General features: G+C 36.5%; 1 protein-coding gene across 1 annotated transcript; it reads left to right on the plus strand.

Annotated features, from left to right (window-relative positions):
* Nucleotides 1-8,514: 8,514 nt before the first annotated feature.
* LOC140172624 (uncharacterized) lies at nt 8,515-8,853 on the plus strand. The gene has a single exon (XM_072195761.1). The coding sequence runs from the start codon at nt 8,515-8,517 to the stop codon at nt 8,851-8,853; it is 339 nt and encodes a 112-aa protein (XP_072051862.1).
* Nucleotides 8,854-13,354: the final 4,501 nt, after the last annotated feature.

Here is a 13,354-nt window from a genome sequence, read left to right on the forward strand (position 1 = left end):
AGTATCAAATGTCTGATAAGAAACTATTCGATATTGCATTTTTCGCATATTACGTACTTTTCTGACAGAAATATGAACGGCCCAAAGCAGAGCCATGTTTGCAATTTTTGGTGCACGTGTGCGTGTGCCCATCTCATCCGAAAACATATTTTTCAATTCAAACCAAAGCTTCACTGAAGTTTCCCTTTTCTTTCTTTCATTTTTTTTTAAATTTCTCTTTGTTTTTAATTTTATTAGCATTATCCCAATCTCAAATATAAAGCCCCTGGATCTTGGCCCTTAGCCGGACCAATCTGGCCCTCTGCAAAATCTGGCCCTGCCTCAAAGCATGGAAAAGATGTGAAAACCACTACAACCAGAAGTCGTTTTCTTATTGCAAATAGATCTGATAAAGAGTACAAGCAAAATAATTTCCCGACCTTTATTTCTTACTTTGTGATAGCTAAGATGCTTTTAATCAACCACGTGTTTTCATAATTTGTCTCGTTTCCTTCTTTAGATCTGAGAGCAAAATGTGTAATATACAACAACAATCTCAATGCTAGTGTAGTTTTACCAGACGCCGGTACTACACTAAGAGGCACTTTAGTAATACCAGATGATCTGCATATTTTCTCGTAAGAGAAAATCTTACAGTTTTTCTGGTTCATATAGCGATTCCGTAGCGGTATGCCATCCAGTTATCTGTGAAAAATAGTAACAGCTTCATTGACACTAGAGAATTCAAAATTGAAGAATTACCCACCAGGAATACAATAAAGGATAATTTGTTTTGTTCATAATTTTTCTGCTATAGCACTCCGCTATTATAATGTTTTTATTGAAAATAAAGTACTTACGCGATTAACCAAAGTATTCCCCTTTTCATCTGTTAATGTTAGAGAGTTAAACCAAATGGTTGAGTTACAACAAGTGAGAGTATTATACCTTAATGTATAATGCAATTTATATTCGAACAAGTAAATCAAGCATGCCTAGTGTAAGACACTGTGATGATAAAGATTGAGTGCTCGACACTGACTACATGACGAAAAAAGTGCACACAACTTGAGCAGCTGAAAAGCGTGTATACGCACAAAGTACTAACGGAAATGTAACTTACGCGATGCCTGACAAGATGCGATAGTCAAAAGAATCAGAAAACTTTTGAGACGGTGGGTAAACATAATCGAGACGTGATTATCACGACGCGTGAAAGCACTCTACTTATATATACTATATACTATACGGTATTGCTAGCTAGCCTGGCTTTCCAAAAAGTGAAAAGAGGAACAGATATGAGTAAATCAATTTTGACAGCTACAGCGCAATGATACCTTTCTGAATAAAGCACATCAGTGCACTAAATCAAAATCAGTAAATCACTTCATCATACAAACATTGTTGAAAAACAATACAGATCTTAAACAATGCAAATTAAAATATCATATTATTTTTAAATGCGATTGTGCGGAAAGGGTAGCTTACTTAAAATTAAACTACCATTTCCGCATAATTGCATAGACGCTCAATGCAAATACTTCTAATAACATGTCCCTGTAACCTCACAGCAGACAATACTAGTCCTGATTATAGCAATACAGAGAGGTCTCAGGTTCTCCCACCTCCACATTGAACAAATTCATTGCTCCTTCAAACTCTCAGTTCCAGCACGTCTTTCCTTAACCCACGAAGATAAATCAGTCAACTCTCATTGCACAAAGACTTTAAATAGTTTTAGAAAATCGCTAGTACACGATATTTTCCCCAAGTGGTTTCAAATAAAAAACAACACGAAAATATTATAGCGATGCAATTTCATCCGTCGCTTCAAATTCAAGTACATAATCAGTGATGCCTACACATAATGCTCTGGTGTTCTAAAGTTGCGTATTGCTACGGGCTCATCTTTTAACGTCTAGGCGGTCATCATCGACGGCCTAGTTTTCAACAAACGGGATGGCGTTAACAATGAGACGCCTAAGATATTAATGGTAAGCGTTTACATATCGCTGAAAAGCTTTGGATCGGTGACACTATATTTTCAAATGCCATTGTACCAAATGCGTATAGGTCTAAGAAGCTGCTGCAACTGGGACATTTGCTTATGGCTAGACCTCCCAACATTAACATGATAAAGATGTTGTCAGACTTTCAATATTGAATGTAGTTTTAAAAGTTCTTGAACAAAAAGTCATTTTCAGCAATAAACTAGATCACGTTTTTCCACAATGGCTGGAACGATAAACTAGATTTCTCGATCTTATTTGATGATAAATGCTCAAAAAGGCCAATAAATACCTTAAAAACACGTATATTTTTTTCGGAGTTGTAGTATTTTCCTGCTTCTCCTGTCGTAAGTTCTCATCACAGGATTTGGTCGGCCATTATTGGGTCCCTGCATGCACGAAACTGGTGTTGTGAGTGCCCAATTGGGTGGATTAAACCCGCTTAAAATTCGATGTTAGATTCTCTTGTGTTGTAAACTGTCATCTTTCTATTGTCTACATGTCACACGGGTGATAGAATGCAGTTTAAAATACCCTCCAAGGCCGCATCAAGTTATATTTTAGGTGAGATAGAGCCGACGGAGACCCAGCTAATGGCTGCCGTTGAGGTGTAGGAATGCGTGAAATTGGATTCGTCTATAGACACCTCCAGCGGAAGTGATTTCAAAGAACAAGAATCAAAATTATCAGGTTTGGAAGCAACATTCTGTGTTTAATACATTTGTCTAAAAATATCTGATCCAGCTATAAGTTTGTCAACTACAAATGTACATGTCTAATTCATGTTTCTGACATGCCTCAATCTCGTTTAATTGATTCACTACATATAAAGGCGTCTTCAAGTGTCCCTACTTCAATTCATATGTTTACTGACCTTGGTAAGTGAAATCGTCCTTAGGGAGGGCGGGTTGGTGTAGTGGTCTTCTCACTCGCTTCTCACCACTGCGACCGGGGTTCAATTCCCCGCGGTGCCATATGTGAGTTTGGTTGCCGATCGATTAATCTGACCTCTTCCCATATCCCTGTCCCGTCATATCCGGATGGCATCCCTTGAATTTAGCAGCCTCTGGGAACTATTGGGCTTAGCCTAGCTTCGGCCGAATGTTATAAATAAAAAATAAATAAATCGGTATCTGACTAAATATATCAAAAGATAAGGACCTTTTATGCCGCGATTGGTGGAACCAAATTCGGTACTCGATCCTCATGTCTGGCACAGATTAAATTTTACTTGGAGAATTTTACTTGGGTACCTACTACTATTGTATTGCAATATCAATAACATTCAAGTAAATTTCACTCAGGCAATAGATTTTCACAAAATGATTTGCTATTTCTTTCTGCAATCGGAAAAAACCTTGTATTAAAAGGTCATCATTCAGTGTTAAACACATCGGGTAGTTTGTTTGGACTCTCTAAAACATTAGAACGGAATCTCAAATTAGTTACCATTATGTTTCCAATAACAATGTATGTAGTTAAATATCGATAATTTACGAGTTGTTTAAGTGAAACATACTCTGATCTTACTGATATTTCAGCATAATAATAATAGCATGAACTCATAATAGTTTCAAGTTGATCCTGGAAAAAAGAACGTTTTTCCCACCCTGTTACACAACGATAATTCAGCTACTCTTTTGTGTCATTTAATGAATAACATCAAAGAAACAGGCAAACCTCCATTTCGTTGTGAAGGTCACGTTTACAGCTAGGAATATTCATGACTCATCTAGGCAAAAAGGGGAATTTGGGACTCAAAGATGCAATTTGAATCCCACTGCTCTTATCGAGATGATTGGATGACTAAGGAGTGATGATTAAACATAGTACACTTCAGAATATCTAAAACCCAAAGAGTTCCAGATACAACATATTGTACTTATGGAGTACGTAATTATAGGATATTATACACATCAGTAGTATAATTCTGAAGTATCCACAGCGAACCTCTACTATAGCATCTTCTTCTTTCACGTTGTTTACATAACATGTCACAAAAGTTGTATATTTTCCTCCATTGTTGCCATCTTATCAGTATTTTGTTAAAAATCTGATCAGGCTTTCCCGTCTTAACTGGAAGCAATGATTTCCATTCATTTTATTTCCAATTAAACTTGTTTCCCATTCTTACAGACAGCAGACATTGCTATGGGCTTTCAAAATCTCTGGAGCAGTTGATAAACTATTAGAATTCACTTAGCGTTACCCAACATGTTTGTACTTGACTATTTCTACCAATGTTTTATATATTGAAACTAATTTCAGCTAGCCTCGCGGAATTATTATGTCTAAATTGACAGTGTGAGATAGTCTGATGAGCTACTTTTGTTTTATAGACACTCACTCGCCAGAGGGCAAAACGATAAATAGTGAATAGTGAATAGCATCTACTCATAAGAGTTTATTCAAGGATTCTCGAGTACTAATATACTGTAGGATAAGCCACTCTTTTGCGCAAATGAAGTCAGTCACACAGCCAATGCGCGATCATGCATGTGATGGCATAGCTGTACCCCTGTACGTGTAGGAGTGTATCACCTGTGGAAGAGATGATGCCTGTTTACGTCATCGTTTCAAAAAAATGGCAAAAACGGCGAACATTTGGTCGAATCTTTCCATTACTATCATATCGTGAAAAACTAAATAGCTGAGGAGTTAGCTCAATATGCTAGGAAAATATTCTCTTCGATGACCCCATGACGAGACTATAAGCTGTATTTTTGCTGGAAAGGGTCCGAATAATTGGCAGTCGATGTGCGCCATCTTGGAAAATTTGGTGTACCAAACTCCCCAGCAACTGTCAATCAAACTACGGATAAGTCTGTTTCACTATTGAAGTAGTACGCACAATGTTGTCGTGCACATGTATAATTTTAGGCTATTAAAAAAAGCGTTACTATAGCGTTACTAGGTGTACCAAACTCTTTAGCAACTGTCACTCAAACTGCCGTAAAGTGACTTCACTTTTTATACAGGGATTGAATACGAGTGTCACGGCCCTGGTTTATTTCTGGTAGCGCATTGATCCTAAGATAGACTCTTTATTTGGAAACATTATGTTTCAAGGTAATATGTTTTTAAATCAAGAAAACGTTTTAGATTATGCTACAATTGTGTGTCATTCAGACTTTGCCACAATACATAATTTGGATTATTGAGGTATGTTCCCACAACAAACTTTCCTTCTTATATTTACACCTTGAATTGGATTCCCGAATATATAATCACTTTGTTCATATAGTCACATATAGCAAGACTAGACCTAACATAATCAAGTGTACTTTTCCCAAATCTGTATCTATGAAAGGCATTGCGTCATGAGTACAATGTTCATGACACTGATAAAGTGCGTTGGTTTCATATGAAAGAGAAAAGCCTCAAATTGTAATTGAATATCTACAATGCTAGACAAAATAGGTTGGAATAAAAATGGCCATATATTCGTTATTTTTAGAGTGATGAAATGGCGCTTTCTTTAGTGTCAAGTATAAATATTAACCTCCCCCAATAACTCCCCCATGACCCACCAATCAATGTTGGGTACCATTGATCGCACATGAACAAAATGTCAGGATTCAACATTTATTGGGGGAACGGGGGCTCATTTGCAATACCATATTAATTTCATTCCAACCCTTTTGTCCAGGGTTGTAGTTGCACGAGAGATCACCTACTTGTATTGATTTCGTCGCACTCCTATAAAAGACATAATGCTTGAAAAAGTAGCAAAAAAGCCAAATAAATCGGGCACTATGTCTATATAACAATATTTGTAGCTTGACCAATAAATGGATTCGTGTAGTAAATAAAGAAAAAACTTTTTTTCTACTTTTTACCAGAACGTACAAAGACAGAAAAAACATTGTTGATGCGCTATACCTTTATCAACATGGCGAAGTTGTTCTAAAAACTGGGTGTGGGGTAACTTTTAAATTAAACCTCTATTATTTACATGTATCGATGTGATAAATATACCTTTTATTTATACCGGTCCTATATTAGATCTAAAATACTTTTAACGCAGGATACCTACTGATTTAAATACCTTTGCCTCAGCTAAAAAGATACTGAGATAGATTGGGGTCAACTTAAACATTATATTGCATTTCAGGAATTACACTTTTACATAGAATTCCTGGTTCACAGGTCTTGTAACCATCAGGATATCGAAACTAGACTTCTTTGATTGCTGTATAAACCAGACTTGATTTTGATTTCCTCTCCGTAAATAATCACCATGCAATAATCAAAGACAAAAATGTACCAAGCCACGGGCTCTTAGCGCACTTACAGAGGTGGTATACTACCAGTCCTTTTCCTTTTACATGTCGCGTCCTTAGGCTACTCCGTCGGTCCATGAATGATGGTAAATAAATGTACATGAAGATAGCATTTGTTTCAATGGACGAAATGCTGTAGCTGCCATGTGTTTTAAGCGATAACACCTTCTATCATCGTCGTGTTTTTTTCGCGTTATTCCCGCTTGATTGAGTAAATTGCAGTTTTTATCCGCTGTTTTATTTTTTCCCCGATCCACCACACAAAAAATCTCACGTCTGACATCGTCAGACGTCAAAGCGTAAATCTCAATAAAAATTCTTCCTCTTGACCACAGTACAACCTCCCTGAGATATGAAAAGGTGCTCTATTCTTGCAACAGATACAAAAATTAAAGTAAACAAAAAAATAAACAAACAAAATATTTTTGGAATGGAGCCTCAAGATTTAGAAAAAAAACAAAACAAACATTTTGGGAAGAGTGTTTTTTTGTTATGATGTACCAAACAAAAAATGCCAAAAATTCATTTTTTGTGATTTTCTTCATAATTGTTATTTTTACACCAAATCTGTATTTATATTAAGATTTATTGATGTCTTGCCTTTATAAAAATGTATGCTTTTATATGTCTTGCGTGAATAATTACAAAGTTATGACACTTTTACTACATGCGTATCTGAAAGTACACAGCCACCTTAAATATAGATGATTTTTAAGTTGGCTGAGTGAAAAAAAAAAAGAATCAGGCAAACCTCCATATCGTTGTGAAGGTCACGTTTACAGCTAGGAATATTCATGACTCATCTAGGCAAAAAGGGGAATTTGGGACTCAAAGATGCAATTTGAATCCCACTGCTCTTATCGAAATGATTGGATGTCTAAGGATTGATGATTAAACATAGTACACTTCAGAATATATAAAATGAACATAGTATACCCAAAAAGTTCCAGATACAACATATTGTACTAATGGAGTACGTATAGGATATTATACACATCAGTAGTATAATTCTGAAGTATCCACAGCGAACCTCTACTATACCATCTTCTTCTTTCACGTTGTTTACATAACATGTCACAACAAGTTGTTTATTTTCCTCCATTGTTGTCTATCTTATCAGGATTTTGTTAATAATCCTGCAAGACTTTCCCGTCTTAACTGGAAGCAATGATTTTCATTCATGTTATTTACAATTAAACTTGTTTCCCATTCTCTCCTTGAGAGATGAAAAGGTGGTCTATTCTTGCAACAGATACACAAAATTAAAGTAAACAAAAATAAACAAACACAAATATTAATTAAAACCGCATTCCGTATTAGGTTTTTAACCTGGGAAGGGCTTTGAGACGAACCATTAAGATTAAAAATAAGATTGTCGATAGCCTATTCACTGCGCATCACCAGCAGCGCATGATGCGTCTGTTGTCATTGACGGATATTGATTTCGTGGAAATGCTTGAAAATGAGGGAGTTTCGTAAAATTCAATTGTCAAATTTCAAAATATATGTGATAGCTGATATGTTCCTCAACATCATCAGTTATTTATGTTACGATTGGTTTATGCGTGAAAGTACCAAAAAACATCAGTTTCCGACGATACAGTTCTTTCAAGGACACCCTGTATGTGATGTGATCAAGCAAAATCAGTCGGATGTCGGAAATATTAATTTTGAGACACAGCCTATTGTTTTGGAAACTCGTTAATTGCTCATATCTTTTGAACTGGTTGTCCAAATTTATTGGGGTTTTCTGCAAAATGTAGCTTTGTACTGGTTGTCCAAATTTATTGGGGTTTTCTGCAAAATGTAGCTTTGTAAATGCTGTTTACAATCCTATAAGAAACTGAAAATTGAATATGTCCGACTTCAGACTGATGTTGCTTGATCACACCACATATAGTCTAAACCAACCTTTTTCTTGTTGGTAATATTTTGCACATAAAAGTATCAGCAACTTCAACTAACGGATAATTCCATAATATTTCCGTTGGGAATGAAGCATCTTTCACAGTATGTATGGCATTGGTCATTATTCAGCAATTCCATTTCTAATTCTTGAAACCCTTTTCACCAACACTCCGATTGAGATCACTTTAGACAATATTCGTCGGAAGTTGGAGCAAGATCCTGATCTCAAAAAAAGGACACTTCTCAATTTTGATGATCTCATGGAACTAGTCAAGTTCATTTTAACCACAACATACTTCACTTCGAAGGGCAGCATATACCAACAGAAGAAAGGCATGGCTATGGGCAGTCCTCTGAGTTCGATCGCCGTAGATCTCTTTATGGAATGGTTGGAAGAGGAAGCCATTGCAACAGCACCGCTCAATTGTAAGCCGACGCTCTGGAAGAGGTACGTAGACGATGTACTAGAGATCATCAAGCGTGGGGAAGTGGACAATTTAACAGAACATCTCAACCAAGTGGATCCAACAGGAAGTATCAAGTTCACTTACGAGGAGGAATCGGAAGGCAGCATACCATTCCTAGATACTCTCATCATCAAGAAACTCGACGGCACGACCAAGCTCTGCATATACAGGAAACCAACTCACACAGACCAATACTTACAGTTCTAATCCCACCACCCACTTCATCAGAAGTTAGGAGTAGTGCGAACCCTGCTCGACAGGAAGGATAGTATAGTCACCGAGCCAGAAGACCGGCAAATAGTTGCTTCGCACATCAAGCGAGCACTCGCAACGTGCGGATACCCAGCATGGACCATCAACAAGGTGAAAGAAGAAAAGAGAATCCAAAACCAAAGAGAAAGCCTTCCAATGACAGTAAAGAAAAGAACAAAGGTTTTGTGGTCATTCCCTATGTTGAGGGACTGTCAGAACGTGTTTCCAGGGTTTTCAAGAAACACGGGTTTTCCACTTGTTTCAAACCCCACCGCACACTACGAAACCTACTTGTGCACCCTAAGGACAAACGCGACCCATTGCAGACAGCAGAGGCTATTTACGAAATACCGTGCCAAAACTGTCCCAAAACATATATTGGTGAAACTGGTCGCTTGCTCGGTACAAGACTTTCAGAACATAAAACAGAAACTGAGAAAGTGAGTGCAAAAAGCTTTACTAGGGCTCAAAGAAAAGTCTCAACATCAGAAATTCATAAATCAGCAATAGCAGAACATGTAGCAGCAAAAATCACGTAATTGGGTGGGAGGAGGCACAGATCATTGACCAAGAAGCAGACAAAACAACACGCTGGCTGAAGGAGGCAATCTGGATAAGAAGTAGGGGGCATAACACCATGAATAAAGACGAGGGGGCTTACAAACTAGACAAGATCTACGATCAACTCATCAACAAACGGCAACCAGGAAGTTTGGAAACGTCATTAAGACCAAACAGTGTTGCCGTTTCATCAAACATCTAGAAACACTACAACAGAGTGATCAAGATTCCTGATAGGAATTGAAATATTTCTTAGTAAGTACCAGAATAATTGGATCTGAAAAAGAACCTTTTCTACTTTAATCCATTTCTAATATTTAAAGAATGTTCACATCAAGCAGCTCTGAATCTAACACACCTTCGGCTTCAACGTACACACAGGATGCTATCAGCCAACACGGATGTTTCGGTAAAAAATCTTGCAACTGGCTGATTTTCTAAGTAGCCTAATTTTTGATTCAAATGAAACCAGCGCGCTGCAGCGTGTAATGGAGAGAGATGATGAATCTTTGCCTGAAGCATTGTAATTCAGGTAATGGAAAGTAGAATTTTATTCGAATCAAGTGACAATTATTCTACCTTCGTATATCGAATGCTCAAGGTGGGAACATTTTAAATTGAAATTATCCGTGGAACATTTGGAACGGTGGTCGATTAGTATGTTAAGAAATTGGCTATTCCATTTGAAATCCACACTACCCTTGTGGAAGATTTAGCCAAAGTCTGCCATAGAGGGTGTATGAATTTTTTTTGAATAGAATAGGTAATTGGGTAACTTCCATTTGAAATACTTACTCCAGTTGTGGAAGATATAGGTTATGCCATAATACAGGGGGAGTATGAGTTTCAAAATGATTAACTCTGACCAATTACATTTACAAAACATACTCCCCCTGTGGAAGTTATTTCCAAAATCTTCCACAGGGGTAGTGTGGATTTCAACTGGAATAGCTTAATGTAACGACGTTCGAGTTGTTATCAAAGGAGGAAGACAAATAAATTAATTTTGTCATTTGATTGAAATGTAGCTGCAGGACAGCGTCAATATCTCTTCACATGAAAGACAGCCATGAGCGGTGATTGTCTGCAGATTTAGTATTTTCTAAGTTCAGTGATACCAAATATGTTACAAATCAAGAACAAAACTTCATACTCGAAAAAATGATCTAATGATGTATATTACGTAGCGGTAATTTGGTACACTCATCGGAGCGCATTCCACCAGTTCAACCGGCATTTTCAGCTGATGTTATTGCTCTGAAGATTTGTTGTTGCTAGTGATTTTGAGATACCTCCGATGACGTCACAGGTGTAGATGACGTCAAACAAGAAGACAAGAAAACAAAAGGGGCACCACAACATCTTCTTGAGCAATAACTTCTGCTGAAGACGCCGGTTGAGTCGATGAAGCGCCCAGTTCGCTTTTTACTAAACTATGTTTATTTATTTTTTATTTTATTTTATTCATTTGGCAACAAACATCAAAAAATAGAAAATAACATAAAGGAGGCCTCCTGAGCTGCCAGGGAGCACTGAAAAGCACAGGAAAGCACTGTCGCCAAAAGGCGCAGTGCCCCCAGTGCATGTTGTGAACATGCGTGTTTGTTTGTTTGTTTGTTTGTTTGTTTTTTATCCACTCAAGATATCATTTACGGTGCGATTTACAAATCACCCGTTGCGACATGCATCATCTTCTGTGAACACGCACGAGCCACTTACGGCCCGCATCATTTGCGGCTTGCATCATTTTCTCGGAACGCGCGCGCAAACGGCTATCTTCTGCATTGCGGGCCTAATAATACAACAGAAAATATTTTATAAATTCAGAAAACTTAGGAAACTTTGTTTTTGATGTTTGTTTGTTTGTTTGTTTATTTGTTTGTTTTTTCCAGACATGATGCAGTCATGTCTACAGTAGAATTCATCTCGACCTTTGCAGGACTTAACCCCATTAAAAGCTATTAAACCAAGATAACACTCATTGAAACAGCTCAACTGATAAAATCGGATCTTCTCTGGTTGTGCACAAGTGTCTGTTTTCATGTGCGATATCGCAATAAAGCTGGTATTCATAGCTTCAGTTGGGTAACCGATTATAAAGGAATGTGTGGCTTTGTTCACGAAATCAGACAATGGCGTGCTTTTTGTAAACCAGCATTCTTGAAAATGAGCAACATAATGATTGTTGACTTAACACGGTTTGGAAATAATTTCTTCATATTTTTGGTGTTATCTGTCGTTTACATGTCCTTCCTAAAACACAAAAGTACGACCCTCTCCAAACACCTAAATTAGCTAAAAATTTAGGACATGTTACAAAACTATATTGTCTAGAATTTTAGAAGAGTACTTTTAATATTGGCCGGTTATTTTTCACACAGCGACGTTAACTAGGCAATGTACTATTTTCTATAACCGTAACTAAAACACCAAAGTACGAATATTTCCAAACATCTAAATTAGCTAAAATTTAGGACATGTTAAAAACTATATTTTCTAGAACTTTAGAAGAGTACTTTTAATATTGGCCGGTTATTTTTCACACAGCGACGTTAACTAGTCATATCCCCATACTTTTAACGTAGGGCTATTTGTAGAGGTCACGCGTCAATGGGAAAGAGCACTGTGTATTGTGTATAGGAAAACGGACAGTAACTGCAGTATGATAGTATTTTTTTTTTTATAAAATACAAAGAAAGTAAGTTAGAAAGGTTGATAATATTTTGTTATCTACTGATGATACCATTTGGAACCGTATGAACTAATTTAAAAAATCATACAAGTCAAAAATTTCATTTGGTATATTTTTTTGTTACTACATGTTTGTTGTTTGTTTGCTTGTTTGTTTGTTATCCTACTCAAAGTAGAATTTACGTTATGATTTGTAAATCATTATAGGCCCTTTGCAACATCACGCATCATCTGCTGTCAAAAACGCGCTGAAAGCCTACGCAAACGGCTTTACGGGCTTAATAAAACAACAGAGAAAAACTTAGAAAACGTCTGTTAGGAAAGTTTGTTTTGATGTTTTTTGTTTGTTTGTTTACTTGTTTGCTTGTTAGTTGTTCCGCTATCTACTCAAGATAGTATTTATTTGTAAAATACAAAGAAATTGAGAAAGGTTGAATATATTTTGTTAGACCTATCGTTAAAGCAGTTGTTTCGTTGGCGTATCTATGAAGCACGTTTTATTAGCCAATTCAAGATCACTCGGCCTGATGATGCGTCATGGATATGACGTGATACCGTAGCCATCATAAATAGTAAGTCCAGTTGAATAGAATTATAATTCAGTCAACCACCTTTTATTATGTACATAATGTAAAACTGTTTCGAGTGAACGCTTACGATTTGAACCCGACACCAATGAAATGCACACTGATGTCATTGACTCAACAAGAGGAAAAAAGTACAACAGAATTTGTTTATTTTACTATAATGAGTGCGTGTCTATCAACATTGAGTATATGTTTGTTGCAATCCACAGGTTGGATGATCCCAGCAAACACAAAATGTTTTCGACATCATTCGCAATAGGTTATAAAAGGTTGTCAGAAAACGTTTAAATGTCGGGTTATAAAAAGGGTATATTAAGGGTATAAAACGTTTCATAACATTAAAAAATCATTTTATGATAATCTACTGCCCAGCAAACACAAAATGTTTTACAGAAAACGTTTAAATGTCGGGTTATATAAAGGGTATAAAAACGTTTTAATAACATTCCAAAAACATGTTTGAAAACTTGATACAAAACATTTTAAACAGAATGTTATTTTGGGGTTGAAAAAATGTTTTGCGAAAAATGTTTGACCAAAATATTTGCAATAACGTTTTAAAAATGTTTCCATGACCTTTATATAACCCGACATTTAAATTTTATTAAAAAGTTTTG

Source organism: Amphiura filiformis, chromosome 16 (genome assembly GCF_039555335.1).
Source record: "Amphiura filiformis chromosome 16, Afil_fr2py, whole genome shotgun sequence".
Taxonomy (NCBI): Eukaryota; Metazoa; Echinodermata; class Ophiuroidea; order Amphilepidida; family Amphiuridae; genus Amphiura; species Amphiura filiformis.